Source organism: Salvelinus fontinalis, chromosome 22, assembly GCF_029448725.1.
Source record: "Salvelinus fontinalis isolate EN_2023a chromosome 22, ASM2944872v1, whole genome shotgun sequence".
NCBI classification, from domain to species: domain Eukaryota; kingdom Metazoa; phylum Chordata; class Actinopteri; order Salmoniformes; family Salmonidae; genus Salvelinus; species Salvelinus fontinalis.
The window spans coordinates 5,556,622-5,580,168 of NC_074686.1; the positions used below are offsets into that span (position 1 = coordinate 5,556,622).

The window sequence follows — 23,547 nt, forward strand, 5'->3', positions numbered from 1 at the left end:
CATAATGTGCAAAAAGGCTGAAACATACTGCATACGCTACATGATAATGCATGAATGCACACACACAAATTGTCCCACAGTCACACACACACACACACACCTGAAGCGCGGCTGCTGCCTCTTGTTATAGTTGTCGATGATTCGGTCAGGGATCACCTTCAGGGTCTTGACTGTGATGGCTGACACGTCCTGTAGCTTCAGCTTCTGGACCGTGTGACTGCAGGGACCTATCAGCGGATCATATAGAACGTACACAATCGTTATTGGTTATTCCGTTGAAGCGTATGTGGGCTTGTTAGTTAGTGTTAGCATGTGTGCGTGTTGAAGTAGCTGTGTGTGTGTGTGTGTGTGTGTGTGTGTGTGTGTGTGTGTGTGTGTGTGTGTGTGTGTGTGTGTGTGTGTGTGTGTGTGTGTGTGTGTGTGTTCACTTAGCTGTGTGTGTGTGTGTTTAGGCAGCTGTGTGTGTGTGTATGTTGAGTCTTTTTTGGTAAATGTGTATGTCTCTAACAGGGAGAAGTCGAGCATCAATCCGTGTGCGTGCGTTCCCATGAATAAATGTATGCATGAGCTGACCCTCAGGTAGAAAGAGGGCAGTGTTGTAGAGGTGGGGGAAGGCACTGGCGTTGGGGCTGTCCCCTCCTCCCTCCTCGTTGCCTTTCTCACAAATGACGAGAGCGGTAAACGTACGATTCACTGAGTCGCTGGACACCTGGGAGAGATATTAAAGAAAGGATTGATGAGGGGTGCCTTTGTCACCTAAAAAAAAGTTGCAGTCCACACAAACACGCACACACCCACACAGACACACAGACACACCCACACAGACACACACCTGTAGGAGGACTCCAAGGGCGTTGAAGTGCTGTTTGTTGTTGACCACTACCACTCGTCCCACGGAGAGAGCCTTCAACCCATTCACGGAGCCCAGAACTGCACACTGAAAGATGACAGATGGACAATCAGCAAATCACAGCCATGTTGTATTTTTTCTTCTTCTTAAGATTGACACTTTTGCACAATCAATTACACTGAGTTGTTTTGTGATGTGGTTTGACCGTGAGTGGTTTGAGACCGTACGTGTGTGTCCGAGAGCACGTGTCTTTGTGAGCGCGTGTGTGCGTGCCTCCACAGTATGTTGTGTGTGTACCTGCAGCGCCTCAGCGGTGATGCGTAGCTCAGTGACAGTGTAGTAGTACGGCAGTAGGTCAGACAGCTGACCCTCCGTGTCCAGAGGAGGGAGAGAGGACAGAGTCCGTTTCAACTGACCTATCTGCTGCTCATGGGCCTGAGAGAAAGAGAAGAGGAAAAGATAAGATATACTTTTATTAGATCATATGAGCTGGAAATTTGTCTTCTGCTTTTTCTTTTTTTACCCAACCCCTCTGATATACACACACAAACGCAAGGATGGAGAGACAGACTTTATGTAAAAGAAAATCTAAAGGAATGTAGATTCATGTAGATCCTCAATAAGCATGAATAAATGTCACATTAAATATGAATATTACGGACTATATTTCTGTTCTGACTCCTTCCATCAAAAGCTGAACGGTCCTTTGACCATTCAGTTAAGAACCACTCAGTTGAGGACGACCAATTTTTAACACTGGTAGTCCTCAACTGTCAACTGTGTCATGCATTATCTCTAGTCTTTTCCCCCAAGTGCTTGTGGGTAATGTAGCACAGTACCTGTGTGTCTCTGTGGCTCTCAGAGAAGCTCCTCCTCATCATGTCGGTGACTCGGAGGGCCTCCACACGCAGCAGGTTGAGAATCATGGTGTAGGTTAGCCTGAACTGGGACTGCAGCACTGTGGGCTTCCCCTAGAACGAAGAAAGAAGACGAGTAGGCGGCCAGTACGTCGCATTAAACTTTAGTGAACTACTTTCAGAATATATACTCAGCAAAAAAAGAAATGTCCCTTTTCAGGGCCCTGTCTTTCAAAGATAATTCGTAAAAATCCAAATAACTTCACAGATCTTCATTGTGAAGGGTTTAAACACTGTTTTCCATGCTTGTTCAATGAATCATAAACAATTAATGAACATGCACCTGTGGAACGAGCGTTAAGACACTAACAGCTTACAGACGGTAGGCAATTAAGGTCACAGTTATGAAAACTTAGGACACTAAAGAGGCCTTTCTACTGACTCTGAAAAACACCAAAAGAAAGATGCCCAGGGTCCCTGTTCATCTGCGTGAACGTGCCTTAGGCATGCTGCAAGGAGGCATGAGGACTGCAGATGTGGCCAGGGCAATAAATTGCAATGTCCGTACTGTGAGACGCCTAAGACAGTGCTACAGGGAGACAGGACGTACAGCTGATCGTCCTCGCAGTGGCAGACCACGTGTAACAACACCTGCACAGGATTGGTACATGCGAACATCACACCAGCGGGACATGTACAGGATGGCAGCAACAACTGCCTGAGTTACACCAGGAACGCACAATCCCTCCGTCAGTGCTCAGACTGTCCGCAACAGGCTGAGAGAGGCTGGACTGAGGGCTTGTATGCCTGTTGTAAGGCAGGTCTTCACCAGACATCACCGGCAACAACGTCGCTTTTGGGCACAAACCCACCGTCGAAGGACCAGACAGGACTGGAAAAAAGTGCTCTTCACTGACGAGTCGCGGTTTTGTCTCACCAGGGGTGATGGTCGGATTCGCGTTTATCGTCGAAGGAATGAGCGTTACACCGAGGCCTGGACTCTGGAGCGAGATCGATTTGGAGGTGGAGGGTCCATCATGGTCTGGGGCGGTGTGTCACAGCATCATCGGACTGAGCTTGTTGTCATTGCAGGCAATCTCAACGCTGTGCGTTACAGGGAAGACATCCTCCTCCCTCATGTCGTACCCTTCCTGCAGGCTCATCCTGACATGACCCTCCAGCATGACAATGCCACCAGCCATACTGCTCGTTCTGTGCGTGATTTCCAGCAAGACAGGAATGTCAGTGTTCTGCCATGGCCAGCGAAGAGCCCAGGATCTCAATCCCATTGAGCACATTTGGGACATGTTGGATCAGAGCGTGAGGGCTAGGGCCATTCCCCCCCAGAAATGTCCGGAAACTTGCAGGTGCCTTGGTGGAAGAGCGGGGTAACATCTCACAGCAAGAACTGGCAAATCGGGTGCAGTCCATGAGGAGGAGATGCACCGCAGTACTTAATGCAGTTGGTGGCCACACCAGATACTGACTGTCAAAGACCCCCCTTTGTTCAGGGACACATTATTCAATTTCTGTTAGTCACATGTCTGTGGAACTTGTTCAGTTTATATCTCAGTTGTTGAATCTTGTTATGTTCATACAAATATTTACGCATGTTAAATTTGCTGAAAATAAACGCAGTTGACAGTGAGAGGACGTTCTTTTTTTTGCTGAGTATTTACAAAAGAATACATATAGGAGCCCTCAGCATTGTACATCAGGACACACAAATGCAACGCATTTCGACTACTCGTCTTCCTCAGGCAGCGTTGTAGACGAAGGTGACATGCCTCTGGAAATAGATGTCATGTCAGGAAAATAAACTATAGACAAAACATAAACACACACATCATGATCACGTCAGTGTACAGAGGCAACGTGAAAAATAACACACAGGGATGTACAGGAAGTGCATAAAGGGATAATGTTTTAGAGTTGTGTGCGTAAAAGACAATATGTGCACGGTTGCGTAAGACACGTTCTCTAAAAAACAAGACGCACACCATGGCGATTACCAATAAGTCAGAAGAACAAGGAAAAAAACACATAAGGCTACTGGTCAAGTCTGGGAAGGTATACGAGAGAGAACAGTTTAGCTATAGTTGTTAGTTTAATCCATGGGGAGCGACAGTATCTCGGAGGTGGATCCATTTCGACTCTTTTTGTAGTAGGAAACGGTGAAAATCACCCCCCCACTTACCCTGGGCGACAAAGAAGAAGTGTCATTAAAATGGATGTCAATTTAAAATGAATGTCACTTTTATGTTGTATACACAAAAAAATATAAATATTTGGAGGTAATGGAGCAGCGACCTTTTAAAGTGGATTGAGAAAGGTTAGTGCTAGATCACACAGGGTGGAGGTACGGAGGATGAAGTTGAGCATTTCTAATCATACAGACAGCAATTAGCAAAGCAAACAACTGTTATAGGAGCCTACATTTTTCCCTGATGATCTGACCAGGAACAACTTTGGCCCATAGTTATACACTAACAGTCAGCGATTAGCTACCACTGCTATCGAGCAATTACAGTTAGTATAAGGCTAAAACAACTTTTCCGAAGACTGATCCAACAATTGATCAACAATGGTAGTGGGCAGCGAGAGGGTAATAGGGAGAATTGATCGTATTTTCTACAGTATAGCAACAGGAGGACCAATTCAGGGTGGAAATAGCCCACTCCAAAGCCCCATATTAAAGTACACTCAAATGCCCCACATTAGAGAGGTCAGTTAAAAATAAGGCCCTTGACAGTTTAATGAGGCACTTGTTTATACAATCTAGCACGCAGCAACCCTAGAGGAATGTATGGCTTTTACCTAAATGGCACCCGATTCCCAAACCCTACATAACGCACTATTTTTGACCAGTTCCCTATAGGCCCTGGTCAAAAGTAGTGCACTGCATAGGGTGCCAATTGGGACAAAGACTATAGTCTGTACAATGGCGGAGCACTTAGTGGGCGAGGTAGATGGAACCTATTGCGGGATTTGGGATTTAAATAAGAAATATGGGATTTTTATTATTAAATCCTTCGTAGAATAGCAATCGCTTTCTAATTATATGAGCTATCCCCACACCCATGGGAAAAGTAAGCCAAGTAATACATTTCTAAAAAAAGAACTGACTGATGTAGAGCAGTGGTTTCTAAACGTCTCCTTTCCAGGGACCACCAAATCACTGTCAAATGTTAGCAGAGTCGCACAGTTTATTTAAATAAAATATTTTAGCGGTCAAATTTTATATCAGTTTAATCAGTGAATGTAACATGGATGTTTATTAAACCATTTTCATTGTAAAAAGTTATGTAGAATTGTTAAAAATCATTAATACTCTCAACTGTTATTCTTTTTGGCGGAAAGAATTTACAATAAATAAATAAATCACCAAGACTTGAAAAGCAATACGATCGGCCTGGTTCTTCATTTTTCTTTTAGTTGCAGATTTGTTCTACTCTAAGTGCTTATGGAGTACCCTGGGGTTCAGAGATAGTATCTCAACCAATTCACAAAATAATGACAGCAAGGGTAAGAAAGGGCATAGTCTTGAACAAATGTTATACACAGAACTTTTGGGGGGTTGCAGAAATGTGTTTACATCCGTTTTAGTGCGCATTTCTCCTTCGCCAAGATAATGCATCCACCTGACAGGTGTGGCATATCAAGCAGATTAAACAGAGTGATCATTACACAGGTGCACCTTGTGCTGGGGACAATAAAAGACAACTTAAAAATGTGCAGTTTTGTCACACAACACAATGCCACAGATGTCTCAAGTTTTGAGGGATCTCAATTGGCATGATGACTGCAGGAATGTCCACCAGAGCTGTTGCCAGAGAATTTAAAGTACATTTCTCTACCATAAGCCACCTCCAATGTTGTTTTAGAGAATTTGGCAGTACGTACAACCCGCCTCACAACCGCAGACTACATGTAACCATGCCAGCCCAGGACCTCCACATCCGGCTTCTTCACCTGCGGGATCATCTGAGACCAGCCTTCCAGACAACTGATGGAACTGTGGATTTCCACAACCGAAGAATTTCTTCACAAACTGCGAATCTGTGTGCTCGTTGTCCTCACTAGGCTCTTGACATGACAGCAGTTCGGCGTCGTAACCAACTTCAGTGGGAAAATGCTCATCTTCAAAGGCCACTGGCACGGTGGAGAAGTGTGCTCTTCATGGATGAATCCTGGGTTCAACCGTACCGGGCAGATGGCAGACAGCGTGTATGGCGTCGTGTGGGAGAGCGGTTTGCTGATGTCAACGTTGTGAACAGAGTGCCTTATGGAGGCGGTGGGGTTATGGAATGGGCAGTCATAAGCTCCGGACAATGAACACAATTGCATTTTATCGATGGCAATTTGAATGCAGAGATACTGTGACGAGATCCTGAGGCCCATTGTCGTGACATTCATCTGCCACCATCACCTCATGTTTCAACATGATAATGCACTTCCCCATGTCGCAAGTACACAATTCCTGGAATCTGAAAATGTCCCAGTTATGCATACTCACCAGACATTTGGGATGCTCTGGATCGACGTGTACGACAGAGTGTTCCAGTTCCCGCGAATATCCAGCAACTTCGCACAGCCATTGAAGAGGAGTGGGACAAGATTCCAGAGTTAACAGCCTGATCAACGGCCTGATCAACTCTATGTGAAGGAGATGTGTCTTTCTACATGAGGCAAATGGTGGTCACACCAGATAATGACTGGTTTTCTGATCCATGCCCATGACTTTTTAAATTTTTTATATCTGTGACCAACAGATGCTTATCTGTATTCCCAGTCATGTGAAATCCATAGATTAGGGCCTAATGAATTGATTTAAATTGGCTGATTTCCTCATATGAACCGCAACTCAGTTAAATCTTTCAAATTGTTGCATGTCGCGTTTATATTTTTGTTCAGTATATGACTACTCAAAGCAACATATCATCAATTAACAATATATTCAAAATGGAACAAAAATATACTAGGGATGGGCATAGAATTCGAATATACGAATATCCAAAAGGATGTTAATATCAGAATGGACATCAGTATTCGAATACTTAAGTACACATTCTTTAGGGGGGCATTTTTTAAAGGCTTTGTCTTAAATAATATAATTTATGTGGCATTGCTAAAAACAAGGAAGGATATTCCATGACATTCTTAATTTAATAAGTTTTTATGACATGCGCCCCATAAAAATCCATACTGTAGCTACAGCCTACACAAGTATTTCACACGTGCAGCTTGTTGTTGGCACTACAGTCAGAGACTCCATGTGTAGCAACGTGACGTGGGAGATCTCTAAACAATGCAAAATATAATTCATTAAGTTGGCTAAATGAGAAGGGGACGGCAGGTAGCCTAGTGGTTAGAGCATTGGGCCAGTAACCGAAAGGTTGCTAGATCGAATCCCCGAGATGACAAGGTAAAAATCTGTCGTTTTTCCCCTGAACAAGGCAGTTAGTCCACTGTTCATAGGTCGTCATTGTAAATAAGAATTTGTTCTTAACTGACTTGCCTAGTTAAATAAAGGTTAAATAAAATTAAAAAAAGGTGTAGGCTACAATGATCAACAAACAGGTTTAATATGAATAGAGTTGTGGACGGGAAGGTGGAGCACAGCAAAATAGCCTCGACTAGCTAGTTAGCATCTGGCTATCTTAGCTAGCTTCTTTACATTGATCGACTTGACAGATGGGATATCATAGATGGCAATTGCAAATCAGTGGCTAGGTTTTCTCTCTCTCCCTCCCATGCAGACCACCGTCCCCTGCAGATCCCCCCCCCCCCCCCCCCCGCTGCAGCGCACAGTCTCTCCCATGTTGTGCAGGGTGCGCAGAAAACAAGTGTCCGAGTTTAAATAAAGCGAAGTAAAAAATTACATATTTTTTGACTATCCGGATATGTGTCAAAATGTAAATAGTGAAATTACTTGAAATGCCCATACCTAAGCTATACCAGCAGTAGATATTAACTGGAGTAATTTCTGGTCCAATATTACATTCTCAAGAAACCCACATCACCAACTACAATTTTGCACACATGAGTTATGAGACTCTGAAAAAACTTTTTCAGATGGACATAAATTCAACCCCTCTGTATGCTCTGCCCTCAGGGTACTCCTCCTTCATATGGTTCCTTTTGGCAATTGGTGGCTTCATCATTATCAAGCATTTTGTCTAGACCCATCCCATGTCCTTCCAATGTGCTACTGCTTAATGATGATACTTCACTGAACCTAACATACAGGCAAAGAAGGATTTGGCTTGTCGGCCTAACAGCAGCCAAGAGAATGGTTTCCGAATGATGGCAAGCCCCACACATTCTGCCACATCAGCGGATTTTCTCATCCACGGACATTGTTCAACTTGAACTGTCAATCTCTCGACTGTATGGTGCAAAGTCAGACAATATTAACATATGGACTACACAACTTTAAAATCACTACTTTGATATATGCACTCAAGTAATAGCGTCCTGCAGGTGGAATGTGGAGAGGAATTTTGGGGGATAAATGTGTATTTGTATAATATCTGTTGGTTTGTCCTGTCAACCAAAAAAAGTATAAAAACTTGACCACAAAATACTGTAATATAACACTGATATAGTGGTATTAAGTGGAAGACGACAGTGGAAGCCTTACCAGCATCATGACATGTAGTTCTCCCATATCATGTACCCCTGACTTGCAGAGGATGATGACAGTGCCCGTGGCATCTAGACCTCTCCTACCAGCTCTACCAGCCATCTGGATATACTCACCTGAGAGAGAGAGAGAGAGAGAGAGAGAGAGAGAGAGAGAGAGAGAGAGAGAGAGAGAGAGAGAGAGAGAGAGAGAGAGAGAGAGAGAGAGAGAGAGAGAGAGAGAGAGAGAGAGAGAGAGAGAGAGAGAGCGAGACAGACAATGAGGTTAGTCATACAGTACTAAGAGCCCTAAAAACATGTAGAAAAACATCCATTCTATTTTCTCCTCTCCACTCAAACACGAGAGAGAGAAGTTTCAAGTTAATGTCACGTGCAGTGAAATGCCTTTCTTGCAAGCTGTAACCATGACAACGCAGTAATCAATAACAATGTAATACTAAAAAATAAGGTAGACCAAAAATGCGCGCGATTTAAAAATAAGAACACAAAGTAAGTAAGATGACTCTATACAGGGTCAGTTCCAGTACCATATTTACAATGTGCAGCGATACTGTATCGATAGAGGAAGATATGTACAGGTGTAAGGCATCAGGATATGATAAACAGAGGAGCCGCAGCGTACATGATGATTGTATGTGAGTGGGTGTGGGTGTGTGTAGAGTCGGTATAAATGTATGTGTGAGCAAATTATCGAGTGAGTATATGTACAGTACCAGTCAAAAGTTTGGACAAGCCTACTTATTCAAGGGTATTTCTTTATTTTTACTATTTTCTACATCGTAGAATAACAGTGAAAACGTGAAATAACACATTTGGAATCATGTAGTAACCCCAAAAAAGTGTTAAACAAATAAAAATATATTTGAGATTTGAGATTCTTCAAAGTAGCCACACTTTGCCTTGATGAAAGCTTCTTCACGACTGTGCGCGTGTGAGTGGACCATTTTAAGTTCTTCGTGATTTGGACACAGAGGAACTTAAAGCTCTCGACCCGCTCCACTGCAGCCCTGTCGATGTGGATGGGGACGTGCTGCCCCCCCCCTTCCTGTAGTCCACAAACAGCTCCTTAGTCTTACTGACGTTAAGAGGTTACTGACGTTGCTGTTCCGCCCCACACTCCCCACACCGCCCCTGTCCTGTTGTCAGCAAACTTGATGATGGTGTTGGAGTTGTGCATGGCCACGCAGTCGTGTGTGAACATGGAGTACAGGAAGGGACTAAGCACACACCGCTGTGAGGCCCCCGTGTTGAGGGTCAGTGTGGCGGATGTGATGTTGCCTTCCCTCACCACCTAGGGTCGGCCTGTCAGGAAGTCCAGGATCCAGTTGCAGAGGAAGGTGTTCAGTCCCAGAGTCCTAAGCTTGGTGATGAGCTTGGATGGGGAAATGGTGCTGTACGCAGAGCTGTAGTCAATGAACATCATTCTCACATAGGTATTCCTCTTATCTCGGTGGGTGAGGGTAGTGTGGAGTGCAATAGAGATTGTGTTGTCTATGGATCTGTTGAGGCGGTATGCAAATTGGAGTGGGTCTAGGGTGTCTGGGATGATGGAGTTTATGTGTGGTATAACCAGCCTCTCAAAGCACTTCATGATTACAGATTACAGACAGAGAGAGAGAGCAAGCCAAAACAGGCAGAGACAAAAGAGGTTAGTCACACTCAGGGTGTCACGCCCTGACCTTAGAGATCCTTTTAATTCTCTATTTTGGTTACGCATTAGGACGTCTACCCACGGTGCTCAAAATCACATTTAGATTATTGTCATTTATTATTATAAAATGTTTTTGTTGTTGTAATTTCTCCCCTTTTTCTCCCCAATTTTGTGATATCAAATTGCGATCCAATCTCGTCTCATCGCTGCAACTCCGCAACGGGCCCGGAAGAGACGAAGGTCGAGTCATGCGTCCTCCGTGACCTGCCAAGCTGCGCTGTTTCTTAACACCCGCTCGCTTAACCCGGAAGCCAGCAGCACCAATGAAGTCTGCTTGGAGGCGACCGGGCCGCCACAAGGAGTCGCTAGAGCATGATGAGCCAAGGAAAGCCCCCCGGCCAAACCCTCCTCTAACCGGGACGACGCTGGGACAATTGTGCGCCGCCCCCAATGGGACTCCCGGTAGTGACGCCTCAACACTGCGATGCAGATCCTTAGACCGCTGCGCCACTCGGGAGGCCCTATTGTAATTTAGTTTAACAGAATAGAAATGAGCTGTAACAAAATAAAGTAGAACTATGTTTCTTATACCAACATGACAGGTTTTATTGAAAAGCAAAACATTGCCTGTTGCGTCTTCAGTCCCTGCTATAATTAATAAATGAATATTGCTGGAGGTCATTTTGCAGGGCGCTGGCAGTGCACCTCCTTGCACAAAGGCGGAGGTAGCGGTCCTGCTGCTGGGTTGTTGCCCTCCTACGGCCTCCTCCACGTCTCCTGATGTACTGGCCTGTCTCCTGGTAGCACCTGCATGCTCTGGACACTACGCTGACAGACACAGCAAACCTTTTTGCCACAGTTCGCATTGATGTGCCATCCTGGATGAACTGCACTACCTGAGCCACTTGTGTGGGTTGTAGACTCCGTCTCATGCTACCACTAGAGTGAGAACACCTGCCAGCATTCAAAAGTGACCAAAACATCAGCCAGGAAGCATAGGAACTGAGAAGTGGTCTGTGGTCACCACCTGCAGAATCACTCCTGTTTTGGGGGGTGTCTTGCTAATTGCCTATAATTTCCACATTTTGTCTATTCCATTTGCACAACAGCATGTGAAATTTATTGTCAATCAGTGTTGCTTCCTAAGTGGACAGTTTGATTTCACAGAAGTGTGATTGACTTGGAGTTACATTGTGTTGTTTAAGTGTTCCCTTTATTTTTTTGAGCAGTGTATTTATTGGCATTTACCGGCTAACGGAAACCCTGGTCATACGGTACTAAGAGCTCTTAAACATGTAGAAAAACATCCATTCTATTTTTTCCTCTCCACTCAAACATCAGAGAGAGCGAGAGAGAGAGAGAGATTGAAGTGGCATCAGATGAAAATACTTCCGGTAAGCACTCACACTCAGATTTTCTATCCGTTTCAAATTCTCCTCCTCATTTGAATTCATGTGCAAATTCAGGAGTGCCTTCAAAAAACATTAAGCCCTTGGATAATTAAATGAGTTTTCCTTTTGCCATAACGAAAGTGCTGGTGTTACCTCTGCTGCTTCACCGAGACAGAGTGATCGCGAGCGACAGAGAAAGAGAGTGAATGAATGAAAAGGACGTTGTGTGTATATAAACGCATGAGAAAGAAGGGTTCGGGAAGAAGGGAGCGTACCAGGCAGCAGGTTTCTGAAGCCGGTACCATCGTGTTTCCGTATGCTGTCAAACACAACTGTCCTCGCGGGCATATTCACTCCCATAGCAAACGTCTCAGTGGCAAACAGAACCTGAGAGAGAGAGACATTCATTTGTAAAGTGTGTCAAGACGTTAAATGCACTTTAAATAAATTGTGATTTGATGACAGAGGTAGAGGATGTAAGTTAGGACTTTTGACCAGACATGGAGTTTCAAGATATTGACAAATTGTCACACTGATTCACAAATTGGACTAATAAGACTCACCTTTACTAGCCCCCGTGAGAACAGCATCTCAATGACCTCCTTTAGGATTGGCAGGATGCCGCTGTGATGCACGGCGATCCCCCTCTTCAGCAGGTCCCTCATCAACAGGATCTAACAACAGAGGAGGGGTTGGCAACAAGACAGGTGGAGCGGCGAGTAGCATAGCGGCTAAGAGCATTGGGCCAGTAACTGAATGGTCGCTGCAAGGCACTTAACCCTAATTGCTCCTGTAAGTCGCTCTGGATAAGACCATCTGCTAAAATGACTTTGTTGTCACGAGAGCCCACGACGAGGGTCACGCACCCTCCAGGCCAAGACGTGTGCTTTTGTTATCGACAGCGCCTCCCTCAAGCTATGGATGACGAAGGAGCAGATGTTCCCTGTGCACGCATCGATGTGGTGAAAGGGGGGTTAGCCCTTCCAGTCACTGAGTAGCTTACAAGACACCCCTATCACAAGAACAATAAACCCCTCTCCCTTTCCCCCCGTTTCACGACTCCAAGTGTCCCCTGGGGAGGTTGAGGAGACAACGAACAGGCGCTTTCTTCCGATCAGCAGACCAGGGAAGGGGAAAGCATGTGTTACTGTTGATTAGATTCAAAGAAAGAGGGGGGGTCAGGCTACGATTTTCCTTTTAACAAGAGGGAAAAGTAGCCGGCAATTGCACCAGTGACATTTAAACACGTTTCAAACTGAAGGACTCATAACATGTTGGTATAACTTGAAGCATACCGTGAGCGTTTTCTCCTGATATGTCTATGTCATTTAAAAGGGAATTGAATGTATATTGTACTCAAAGCGTGTTGAGAACCTACGTGCTACATATTTCATCCTCGGGACTGTTTAACTGTTTTCTGCACAATAGGAACATACTGTGGACACTTATGAGGAAATCTCAATGAACATAACTGTGCTGAATTCTCAGAATCAACAGGGTGATCCTGTGACACCCTGTCCGGCCTAATCAGCCCGGCCTCTGTCAATATAACTACAGGGCTCCAGACTGGCACAGCGGTCTAAGGCACTGCATCTCAGTACTAGAGGCGTCACTGCAAACCCTGGTTCGATCCTGTGCTGTATCACAACCGGCCGTGATCGGGAGTCCCATCGTGATGCGCACAATTGGCCTAGCGTCGTCCGGGTTAGGGGAGGCCCGGGTAGGCCGTCATTGTAAATAAGAATTTGTTCTTAACGGACTTGCCTAGTTAAATAAAGGTTCAATTTTTCAATTCATTCAAGACTAACTGACTGAGTTCACAATCGGGATGGGCTGGGACCAGAGGAAGAATTCACTTCACGGAAATGCTCTAATGGACTATTTTCCTAGACTGAGAACAGAGAGAAGTGGGTGTAGCTCATTCGGCTGTGAGCTACTTCAGCCTGCTGGCCTCAACATTACTGTCGAGAGAGACTTGGACAACAACCTTTAAACCAGCTCCATCCCATCCTAACGGAATGCAACAGGGCAGGCGACAGCCCATGCAAGTAATTTATCCTGTTGCCTTCTTTTCCTCTGAAAGTGGTGTGTGTGTGTAAAGTGGTGGAAGTCATTGAGTATTCTAAGACAGACGGTCTAATTTACAAACCCATGATCAACACTGTCCCAGCACTGTCCACATCGGATGCTAATTGGTAGCCTAGTTCATGTCTATTCCTGATTGGTGAGCTCGATGGTTTCCCGGTTGTGAAAGCCTATGTCGACGTAGCCCTCTCACATTTTCTCTTCCAATGAATAAGATCAGATGATTCTCAAAAGTCCTGTGAAAGTGCTGTTGTATTTGCCTGAGTTGAGTATGCAAGCCATTCATATTGACCTGCGGAGCCTCTCACCTCGATAACTGTGTCGCATCGCAAAGTACCCCGTCTTTATATCTTATCTCTTAACGACCTCATTTTCCAACAAGTTTAGTTTAGTAAAAAAAAAAAATGGAATGAATTATATGGCATTGAAGTCATTTGCGAGCGACTAGGTTTTTGCAGTTCCAGAACTGTCGTCTATTCAGAATGAGAATATAGTAAATTGACTGTTAATTAGACTATTGTTGATGGTGATTACTAGTATAACGGTTAATGATAACTACTGGATAGGATACCCAAATTAATCAAATCAATTAATTATTCCAGTAATTAATCAGTAATTTATCTTGAATATTAGCCAAAAGTAACAACTAAAATGTAAATGACCAATCTAACAATTCCTAGGTTACATTTCCAACAGTTCAATCTATTTGCTACAATTGGCTATGATAAGGAATAATACATTTGAAGCAATGTGAGCCGAATTCATTGCATTGTTGATGGTTGCATGAAACAGTAGAACATGGGTACACTTGATAAGCAGGTCTTAGTTCTTCCAGACATTGAAGAAAACCGGTCCCAGCCAGAGTGCACCCTACCTGGGGCAGCTGGCGGTCCCCTCCCCTGAGGCGGCTCAGGCTCTTCTGGAAGAAGGAGTGGATCTCGCTCTTCTCCCCCGAGCTGGTGAGGTCCATGGAGGTTAGAGAGCGGGCGTTGTCGTCGCAGCGCGTCCTGGAGAAGGTGAACGCCACCACGGGGGTCTGCTGGCGCTGGGACAGGAAGTGGAGGAGGGAAAGCCACACCGCCCGGTCCTGGTGGAGATGGAGAGAGGGATGCGAAAATGGAGAGGGAAAGAGTAAAGAAATTATACAGAGAGAAGATGGCCAATGGAGAAATGGCAAAGTGGAGAAGATGTTCAAAGACTGACAGCTTCAATGAGGATGAATGAGTGACAGAGAGGGTAAGGGGGACAGAGACAGAGAGAGTAGGTGTGATATTCTGTACCTGGTTGGGTGTAGTCTTCTGAGATGCATTTTTCGTCCCAAAGGACTGGGCGTGTTTACTGGTACGTTCCTTTTTGGCATCTATTGCAGAATAGTACCTTAAAAACAAAGAAACCACCAACAGTTGGTATCAATAATTTTTGTTTTATCGTCCCAAGTCTAATGACAACCCTAACATATCCATGAGCCCAGGTGTGTGTGTGTGTGTGTGTGTGTGTGTGTGTGTGTGTGTGTGTGTGTGTGTGTGTGTGTGTGTGTGTGTGTGTGTGTGTGTGTGTGTGTGTGTGTGTGTGTGTGTGTGTGTGTGTGTGTGTGTGTGCGTGCATAAGTGCGTACCCTTTGGTTTGGAAGTTGCCTGTTGGGTCCAACAGTAGGAACATCTCTTTCTGGGTCTTGGTGCTGTTGCCTGTGTACAGGTAGTGCTCCAGAGGCACAGGTCTCTTCGCTGTGCTGATCACATAGATGTGCTTCTTCTTAATGCGCCTGGAGAGGAGAGCGGAAGGGAGCGGAGAAACTGAAGCATCAAGACACAGCTCAGACATCATTCCATTTATATACTAGAGGCCAAGCACAACATTGTACACTATAAAAGCTCCATACCGTGACGGCTATTACTGCACTTTACCTAGGACCAGGAGTTGTTTCGAACCACGTGACTTAAACAAGAAATACTCTGGGCCCTAGATATAACCTAGAATTAGGGTCCAGAGTTTTTCCTCAGTAGGTCATGTACTCAAGAAAGTGTGCATGGTTTAACAGTGTATTTCCGAGAATACATGCTTTGGGTTTGGTGTTGACAGTAGGCACTAGTTGACAACGTACCCTATCCACTCACTAAACTCCACAGCGTTGGGGACAGTGGCACTCAGCAGAATAATGCTGACGTGGTCGGGTAACATGATCAGAACCTCCTCCCACACCACTCCTCTCTAAGAGGGAGAGAAAGACAAAAGGGGAGGGAAAGAAAACGGGAGAATGAGATTTAGTGACACGTGACTTGACTAAAACAGTGAGAGGGGAAAGGTTTTGACAGCGAGGATTCTCTGTTACCTCAGCATCATTGATGTAGTGAACCTCATCAAAGATCACCCACTCTAAATCTCTGATGACCTCTGAACCGTTATAGAGCATGGACCTACGAGAGAGAGGGAGATAGAATATGTTAGTCAGGCTGATGTGTCGGCCTACATGACTGAGGGTATCTCAACGTATAACCATAGTATGCGTTCAGATAGAATGTTAGACAGTATAAAAAGAGTGTTCCATAGGGTTAATGTGTGATATCACGTGTAATGTTATATGTACAGTTGAAGTCGGAAGTTTACATACACCTTAGCCAAATAGATTTAAACTCCGTTTTTCAATTCCTGACACTTAATCCTAGTAAAAATTTCCTGTCTTAGGTCAGTTAGGATCCCTACTATATTTTAAGAATGTGAAATGTCAGAATAATAGTAGAGAGAATTATTTATTTCAGCTTTGATTTTTTTTCATCACATTCCCAGTGGGTCAGAAGTTTACATACACTCACTTAGTATTTGGTAGCATTGCCTTTAAATTGTTTAACTTGGGTCAAATGTTTTGGGTAGCCTTCCACAAGCTTCCCACAATAAGTTGGGTGACTTTTCGCCCCTTCCTCCTGATAGAGCTGGTGTACCGGAGTCAGGTTTGTAGGCCTCCTTGCTCACACACACACACTTTTTCAGATCTGCCCACAAATTTTCTATGGGATTGAGGTCAGGGCTTTGTGATGGCCACTCCAATACCTTGACTTTGTTGTCCTTAAGCCATTTTTCCACAACTTTGGAGGTATGCTTAGGGTCCTTGTCCATTTGGAAGACCCATTTGCGACCAAGCTTTAACTTCCTGACTGATGTCTTGAGATGTTGCTTCAATATATCCACATAATTTAATCCTTCCTCACGATGCCATCTATTTTGTGAAGTTCACCAGTCCCTCCTGCAGCAAAGCACTCCCACAACATGATGCTGCCACCCCCGTGCTTCACGGTTGGGATGGTATTCTTCAGCTTGCAAGCCCCCCCCCCCCCCCTTTTTCCTCCAAACATAACGATGGTCATTATGGCCAAACAGTTCAATTTTTGTTTCATCAGACCAGAGGACATTTCTCCAAAAAGTACGATCTTTGTCCCCACGTGCAGTTGCAAACCGTAGTCTGGCTTTTTTATGGCCGTTTTGAAGCAGTGGCTTCTTCCTTGCTGAGCGGCCTTTCAGGTTATGTAGATATAGGACTCGTTTTACTGTGGATATAGATGCTTTTGTACCTGTTTCCTCCAGCATCTTCACAAGGTCCTTTGCTGTTGTTCTGGGATTGATTTGCATTTTTCGCACCAAAGTACGTTCATCTCTATGAGACAGAACGCTTCTCCTTCCTGAGCGGTATGATGGCTGTGTGGTCCCATGGTGTTTATACTTGCGTACTATTGCTTGTACAGATGAACGTGGTACCTTCAGGCGTTTGGAAATTGCTCCCAAGGATGAACCAGACTTGTAGAGGTCTACAATTGTTTTTCTGAGGTCTGGCTGATTTCCTTTGATTTTCCCATGATGTCAAGCAAAGAGTCACTGAGTTTGAAGGAAGGCCTTGAAATACATCCACATGTACACCTCCAATTGACTCAAATGATGTAAATTAGCCTATCAGAAGCTTCTAAAGCCATGACATAATTTTCTGGAATGTTCCAAGCTGTTTAAAGGCACAGTCAACTTAGTAAACTTCTGACCCACTGGAATTGTGATACAGTGAATTATAGGTGAAATAATCTGCCTGTAAACAATTGTTGGATAAATTACTTGTGTCATGCACAAAGTAGATGTCCTAACCGACTTGCCAAAACTATAGTTTGTTACCAAAAAATGTGTGGAGTGGTTGAAAAACGAGTTTTAACGACTCCACCCTAAGTGTACGCAAACTTCTGACTTCAACTATATACAGTGCATTCAGAAAGGTTTCAGACCCCTTCCCCTTTTCCACATTTTGTTACGTTACAGCTTTATTCTATAACGGATTAAATTAAAATGTTTCCTAATCAATCTACACACAATATCCCATAATGGCAAAGCGAAAACAGGTTTTTAGACATTTTTGCAAATGTATTACAAATAAAAAACAAAAATGTGTTCTTTACTGTACGTAAGTATTCAGACCCTTCGCTATGAGACATGAAATTGAGCTCAGGTGCATCTTGTTTCCATTGATCATCCATGAGATATTTCTACAACTTGATTGGAGTCCACCTGTGGCAAATTCAATTGATTGGACATGATTTGGGAAGGCACACACATAATGTCCCGCAGTTGACAGTGCATGTCAGAGCAAAAACCAAGCCATGAAGTCGAAGAAATTGGCAGGAGATCTCCGAGACAGGATTGTGTCGGAGCACAGATCTGGAGAAAAGTACCAAAACATTTCTGCAGCATTGAAGGCCCCAAGAACACAGAGGCCTCCATCATTCTTATATGCAAGAAGTTTGGAAACACCAAGACCCTTCCTAGAGCTGGCCGCCCGGCCAAACTGAGCAATCGGGGGAGACGGGCCTTGGTCAAGGGGATGACCAAGAACTCGATGGTCACTCTGACAGAGCTCCAGAGTTCCTCTGTTTAGATGGGATAACCTTCCAGAAGGACAACCATCTCTGCAGCACTCCACCAATCAGGCCTTTATGGTAGAGTGGTCAGACGGAAGCCATTCCTCAGTAAAAGGCGCGACAGCCCGCTTGGAGTTTGCCAAAAGGAACCTAAAGGACTCTCAGACCATGAGAAACAAGACTCTCTGGTCTGATGAAACCAAGATTGAACTTTTTGGCCTGAATGCCAAGCGTCATGTCTGGAGGAATGCAGGCACCGCTCATCAACTGGCCAATACCATCCCTACGGTGAAGCATGGTGGTGGCAGCATCATTCTGTGAGGATGTTCTTCAGCGGCAGGGAGGTAAAGATGAGCGGAGCAAAGTCCAGAGAGATCCTTGATGAAAACCTGCTCCAGAGTGCTCAGGATCTCAGACTGGGGCGAAGGTACACCTTCCAACAGGAAAACAACTCTAAGCACACAGGCAAGACAACACAGGAGTGGCTTCGGGACAAGTCTCTGAATGTCCTTGAGTGGCCCAGCCAGAGCCCGGACTTGAAACCGATCAAACATATCTGGAGAAACCTGAAAATAGCTGTGCAGCGACACTCACCATTAAACCTGACAGAGCTTGAGAGGATCTGCAGACAAGAATGTGAGATACTCCCCAAATACATGTGTGCCAAGCTTGTAGCATCATGCCCAAGAACACTTGAGGCTGTAATCGCTGCCAAAGGTGTATCAACAAAGTACTGAGTAACGGGTCTGAATACTTATGTAAATGTGTCACGACTTCCGCTGAGGTCGGTCCCTCTCCTTGTTCGGGAGGCGTTTGGCGGTCGACGTCACCGGACTTCTAGCCATCGCCGGTCCACCTTTCATTTTCCATTTGTTTTGTCTTGTTTTCCCGCACACCTGGTTTGCATTCCCTCCTTACTTGTCTTGCATATAACCCTCTGTTTCCCCCCATGTCTGTGTGTGGAATTGTTATATGTAAATGTGTGTGTACCCCAGGCTGGTTTGCGCCGGGTTATTGTAACCCGTGTGTGTTTAGTTTTCTGAGTGGCGTGTTTTTGTTTGCCTCAATAAAGGGCTCCGTTTGCTACCCATTTCTGCTCTCCTGCGCCTGACTTCCCTGCAGCCAGTTACGCACTCCATTACAAAATGTTATATTTGCGTTTTTTATTTACAGTTTAAAAAACTGTTTTTGCTTTATCATTATGGAGTAGGGTGTGTAGATTGATAAGGAAAAAGTGAAGGGGTCTGAATACTTTCTGAATGCACTGTATGATGTATATATTACGTCACCTCAATATCTCAGTGGTCATGATGAGACAGGAGGCTTCAGGACTCAGCTGGACATCCCCAGTCAGCAGCCCCACATCCCCAAAGGTGGTCTTGAAGTCCCGGAACTTCTGATTGGACAGCGCCTTGATGGGGGAGGTGTAGATGGTCCTATCAGAGGGTGCAAACACATGGAGATTAGATGCACCTCTAGATTTACTCGCACTCGATTTGTTCCCGCTCTTGCAGTGATTTCTTTTTTTAGTGAATTCTGAGTTGTCTAGCCACTGTAGTCATAGAAACAACCGTTTTTTGTAAATGACATCCTTCCGTTGAGAAACATCCCTATTCTGGACACGTGTAACAGGGTTGTACATGTTTCATGTCATTAGATTGTTTTTGTGTCCTGAATAAAAGCCTGTTCATTTTTATTTTGTCACACCACTCCTTTACTTTCAAAGATTTCATTTTGAAGTCAAACATTTTTTTATCATGTTTTTTCATGTCATTAGATTTTTTTTAAAACATGATAAAAAAATGTTTGACTTCAAATGAAATCTTTGAAAGTAAAGGAGTGGTGTGACAAAATAAAAATGAACAGGCTTTTATTCAGGACACAAAAAAAAGGTTGTGATTGGCTGTGATGGGCACAACATGGAAAACCGGGAACAAGTAAATTTCCTATTCATCAATTCAATGATACAGGTCATAAAATCATAATTTGTATAAATCTGATAAAATCCCATATTTTTACCTTGTAAGGATTAGAGATTTTAGAGAGCATGTCAAACATGTAAATATACACACCTGGTCATGTGTTTTTGTGAGAGTGCTATGGCATACTCTGCCACCACGGTTTTGCCTGCTGATGTGTGAGCTGCCACAAACACAGACTCATGTGCCTCCAGCCTCAACACTGCCTGCTTCTGGAACATGTCCAACTCAAAGGGATACTGGGAGAGGTGGGGATCACATTAGTGTTGTGGAATGAACAAGGCTCTATGCCAATAAGGGAAGAGAGTGTAATAATGTCATTAAACTAAACCCTGCAATATTTGTAGGTATCAGGTAATGTCAATGAACAGGCTTCTTTAGTCTACATGGCACTAATCAACACAATGGTCATCGACATATTAAACTACATCTACCAAACTACCAACATATTTTGTCATTATAACAAAGTACCTTGAAGGCAGGGTTGGGGATGCGTTTGTAGAAGTCATCGCAAGGGGAGGTGATGTCTACTGGGATAGCCCATCTCTTCTTCTCCTCGTGGCCCTCTCCCGGTTTGGTCATTCCTCCATCTTTCTTCTCTGTCGAGGTGGTCCCAGGTGTAGAGGGAGAGTCCTACAGGAGGAAATAAACAACCACCTTTAAGTATATGAACATAACAAACAAAAGCTAAGTTAGAGGGGAAACTACATTTTAGATGTAGATTTTATTCATCAATAAACAGAAAAAAACGTATTTATTTAATACCTTGATCCCCAGGTCTTCCAGGCTGTTGGTTCTGGGTAGTTTGGGAGAATCTCTGCTTCCGAGTCCTTTCTCTTTCTCCTCTGCCTCGGGCTGGGAGTCTACGATGTCATCAAAGGTGGACAGGAGGGACAGGAGGTTGATTTCTCCCTTTGTGGTTTTGGCATCTACAGAGAGAATTTAAAGAAGGAAGAAAATTATATATATATTTAAGCTTAGGAACATACACTATATATAGCTATATATATATAAGCTACTGTATGTGGACACCCCTTCAAATTAGTGAATTTGACTATTTCAGCCACACCCGTTGCTGACAGGTGTATAAAATCGAGCACACAGCCATGCAATCTCCATAGACAAATATTGGCAGGAGAATGGCCTTACTGAAGAGCTCAGTGACTTTCAACGTGGCACCGTCATAGGATGCCACCTTTCCAACAAGCCAGTTCACCAAATGTCTGCCCTGCTAGAGCTGCCCCGGTCAACTGTAAGTGCTGTTATTGTGAAGTAGAAACATCTAAGAGCAACAACGGATCAGCCGCGAAGTGGTAGGCCAGACAAGCTCACAGAACGGGACCGCAGAAGCACGTAGGGCGTAAAAATCATCTGTCCTCGGTTGCAACACTCACTACCGAGTTCCAAACTGCCTCTGGAAGCAACTTCAGCACAATAACTGTTCGTCGGGAGCTTCATGAAATGGATTTCCATGGCCAGCCTAAGATCACCATGCGGAATGCCAAACACAGACTGCCATTGGACTATGGAGCAGTGGAAACGCGTTCTCTAGAGTGATGAATCACGCTTCACCGTCTGACGGAAGAATCTGGGTTTGGCGGATGTCAGGAGAACGCTACCTGCCCCAATGCGTAGCGCTAACAGTAAAGTTCGGTGTAGGAGGAATAGGTCTGGGGCTATTTGTCATAGTTCGGGCTAGGCCCCTTAGTTCCAGTGAAGGGAAATCTTAACGCTACAGCATACAATGACATTCTAGAACGATTCCCTGCTTCCAACTTTGTGGTATCAGTTTAGGGAAGGCCCTTTCCTGTTTCAGCATCCCACTGCTCCTGTAAACAAAGTGAGGTCCATACAGAAATGGTTTTGGTGGAAGAACTTGACTGGCCTGCACAAAGCCCTGAACTCATCCCCATCGAACACTTCTGGGATTAATTGGAACACCGACTGCGAGCCAGGCCTAATCGCTCAACATCAGTGCCCGACCTCACTAATGCTCTTGTGGCTGAATGGAAGCAAGTCTCCGCAGCAATGTTCCAACATCCAGTAGAAAGACTTCCCAGAAGAGGGGAGGCTGTTATAGCAGCAAAGGGGAGACCAACTCCATATTAATGCCCATGATTTTGGAATGAGATGTTTGACGAGCAGGTGTCCACATACTTTTGGTCACGTAGTGCATGTCCATTCAAACCTTTGTCACTGAAGTCCATCCCAACTTTAAGTCCAGGGGGCACTGTGAGTAACCCTGAAGTAAAGGGAAATAGATATGTTACTACACAAACATCACGACACAAGCAAGAAACATGTACTCAATCACAAAAAGATCTGTAATCACTTAAATCTGTATTCCGATTTTTGAAGAGAGCCATTTGGTTCCCGGGAACAGCACACAGTGTTTGTTATTTCAAAGGCCCTTTCAGTCTGCATTTTCATTGTAAAGTAAGCATCCCGCCTCACACTAACCCGCCTCGCTGTGCATAGGCAGCCTTTTGTATGGGAGACCATTGCCCCTCTACCATTTCAACTCCATAATTAAGGTAAATTCACCGTTCTCAAAGTCTATGTCTTCCTCCAGCTCGGATTTCGTCTTGATTTGCTCCAGTGTCAGCTCGTCCATACCACCTATGTAAACAAGATAAAATAGAAATATTTCTCTAGAATTGACTAAAGGGAAGACTTACGACAAATATTTATTATATATTTCAGAGCCATATATACATACATGAATATTCGCAATACATACAAAAGTAGGTGGACACCCCTTCAAATTTGTGAATTCGGCTATTTCCGCCACACCCGTTGCTGACAGGTGTATAAAATCGAGCACACAGCCATGCAATCTCCATAGACAAATATTGGCAGTAGAATGGCCTTACTGAAGAGCTCAGTGACTTTCAACGTGGCACAGTCATAGGATGCCACCATTCCAACAAGTCAGTTGGTCAAATTTCTGTCCTACTAGAGCTGCCTCGGTCAACTGTAAGTGCTGTTACTGTGAAGAAACGTCTAGGAGCAACAGCGGCTCAGCCGCGAAGTGGAGGGCCATACAAGCTCACAGAACGGGACCGTAGAGTGCTGAAGTGCGTAAAAATCATCTGTCCTCGGTTGCAACACTCACTACCGTGTTCCAAACTGCCTCTGGAAGAAACGTCAGCACAAGAACTGTTTGTCGGGGGCTTCATGAAATGGGTTTCCATGGCCGGGCA

The 23,547-nt window shown here is 44.5% G+C and overlaps 1 protein-coding gene across 1 annotated transcript in view; it reads right to left on the reverse strand.

Moving 5' to 3' along the window:
• The window catches only part of LOC129819619 (SKI2 subunit of superkiller complex protein-like), a 46,234-nt gene that overhangs the window by 16,615 nt on the left and 6,072 nt on the right, over positions 1-23,547 (reverse strand). Inside the window, exons 6-24 of the mRNA XM_055876014.1 lie at positions 22,889-22,963; positions 22,533-22,586; positions 21,110-21,273; positions 20,816-20,977; positions 20,438-20,583; positions 19,655-19,801; positions 15,809-15,893; positions 15,581-15,687; positions 15,095-15,241; positions 14,760-14,856; positions 14,354-14,566; positions 11,958-12,068; positions 11,670-11,781; positions 8,351-8,469; positions 1,690-1,821; positions 1,148-1,285; positions 833-937; positions 574-709; positions 101-227 (exon numbers count right to left, since the gene is read on the reverse strand). Of these exons, the coding sequence (XP_055731989.1) occupies positions 101-227; positions 574-709; positions 833-937; positions 1,148-1,285; positions 1,690-1,821; positions 8,351-8,469; positions 11,670-11,781; positions 11,958-12,068; positions 14,354-14,566; positions 14,760-14,856; positions 15,095-15,241; positions 15,581-15,687; positions 15,809-15,893; positions 19,655-19,801; positions 20,438-20,583; positions 20,816-20,977; positions 21,110-21,273; positions 22,533-22,586; positions 22,889-22,963 (2,377 nt within the window). The remainder of the gene's footprint in view (positions 1-100; positions 228-573; positions 710-832; positions 938-1,147; positions 1,286-1,689; positions 1,822-8,350; positions 8,470-11,669; positions 11,782-11,957; positions 12,069-14,353; positions 14,567-14,759; positions 14,857-15,094; positions 15,242-15,580; positions 15,688-15,808; positions 15,894-19,654; positions 19,802-20,437; positions 20,584-20,815; positions 20,978-21,109; positions 21,274-22,532; positions 22,587-22,888; positions 22,964-23,547) is intronic.